Below are 1,675 nucleotides of genomic sequence, written 5' to 3' on the forward strand. Positions count from 1 at the left end.
CAAATACAAGCACTGACTTGTAAGTCAGGAATCACTTGCTCTCTGTTCTTTCTATAATAGAAGCATTCATCACTTTGTATCTTATATTACAGTGAGCTCTATATCTGTCTATATCTATCTTCGACTGAAAAGTGTGTTGAAGTTGAGTGCCGACATGTAAGACATTCAATTTAAAGCTTTGTTACTTGAAATCATTTGAACTCCTCTTGAGGTGTCCCCTCATCTGGCTCTTGTCTTAGCCGTTGCAGGTGAACCACTGGATGGATGGCTGAAAGGAATTACACCGTAGTGACGGAGTTCTTCCTTACTGCATTTACTGAACATCTCCAGTGGAGGGTTCCTCTCTTCCTCATATTTTTGAGTTTCTATCTTGCCACTATGTTAGGGAACACAGGCATGATCCTCCTGATCCGTGGAGATCGTCGGCTCCACACCCCGATGTACTTCTTCCTCAGCCACCTTTCCTTGGTGGACGTCTGCTACTCGTCTGCCATCATCCCTCAGATGCTGGCTGTGCTGTGGGAGCACGGCACAACCATCTCCCAGGCTCGCTGTGCAGCTCAGTTCTTCCTCTTCACCTTCTTTGCCTCCATCGACTGCTACCTTCTGGCCATCATGGCCTATGACCGCTACGTGGCCGTGTGCCAGCCCCTGCTTTATGTCACCATCATAACCGAGAAGGCCCGCTGGGGCTTAGTCACTGGGGCTTATGTTGCTGGTTTTTTCAGTGCCTTTGTTCGAACGGTCACAGCCTTCACTCTCTCCTTTTGTGGAAACAAGGAGATCAACTTCATTTTCTGTGACCTCCCTCCTCTATTAAAACTCTCCTGTGGGGACAGCTACACTCAGGAAGTGGTGATTATTGTGTTTGCTGTTTTCGTCATGCCTGCCTGTATCTTGGTGATCTTGGTGTCCTACCTGTTTATCATCGTGGCCATACTGCAGGTCCACTCTGCTGGAGGCCGGGCCAAGACCTTCTCCACCTGCGCCTCCCACCTCACTGCCGTCGCTCTTTTCTTTGGCACCCTCATCTTCATGTACCTGCGAGACAACACAGGCCAGTCCTCCGAGGGAGACCGAGTGGTGTCTGTGCTCTACACGGTGGTGACCCCAATGCTGAATCCCCTTATCTATAGCCTGAGAAACAAGGAGGTAAAAGAGGCCGTTAGGAAAGCCCTGAGCAAATCAAAGGCTGCTAGAAGACCCTAAATGGACCCTTGTGAAATATATCATTCCTTAGTTTCCCCATCTTTTCTGTCTTTTCTCAATAGCACCTTCTGGAGAGGCTTTCCTAAATAACCTTATGCAAAATTGCACCTGAACTCCCCACCTTCACTTTCTGATTTATTATTCTATGTAATACTTATCATCATCTGACATATTAGATGTTTTATGTGTTTGACATTTTCTAATGCTCACAACTAGAAAGTAAGCAACATGAGAGCAAATATTTTTTTATCTGAGCTTCATTTCCATATGTCCAGTTCCTAGCAAAGCACCTAGCATGTGAAAGGCACTCAATAAATATTTGTTGAGTGAATGAATCTCAGGTTCCAGTGGCTACTTTTAAATTGTAACTTCTTCAGTCATCGGTTTTCTTATCTGGCAAGTAGATTTATCTACCTTATAGGACTATGGTTTTGAGGATTGCCTGACACAATAAATACTTGATGAG

At 45.4% G+C, this 1,675-nt stretch overlaps 1 protein-coding gene across 1 annotated transcript; it reads left to right on the top strand.

Annotated features, from left to right (window-relative positions):
* Positions 1 to 213: 213 nt before the first annotated feature.
* LOC100589670 (olfactory receptor 9Q2) lies at positions 214 to 1,286 on the top strand. The gene has a single exon (XM_003275335.3). It carries the CDS (start codon positions 265 to 267, stop codon positions 1,207 to 1,209), a length of 945 nt encoding a protein of 314 aa, XP_003275383.2. The 5' UTR covers positions 214 to 264; the 3' UTR covers positions 1,210 to 1,286.
* Positions 1,287 to 1,675: the final 389 nt, after the last annotated feature.

This window comes from Nomascus leucogenys, chromosome 4 (assembly GCF_006542625.1).
Source record: "Nomascus leucogenys isolate Asia chromosome 4, Asia_NLE_v1, whole genome shotgun sequence".
NCBI classification, from domain to species: Eukaryota; Metazoa; Chordata; class Mammalia; order Primates; family Hylobatidae; genus Nomascus; species Nomascus leucogenys.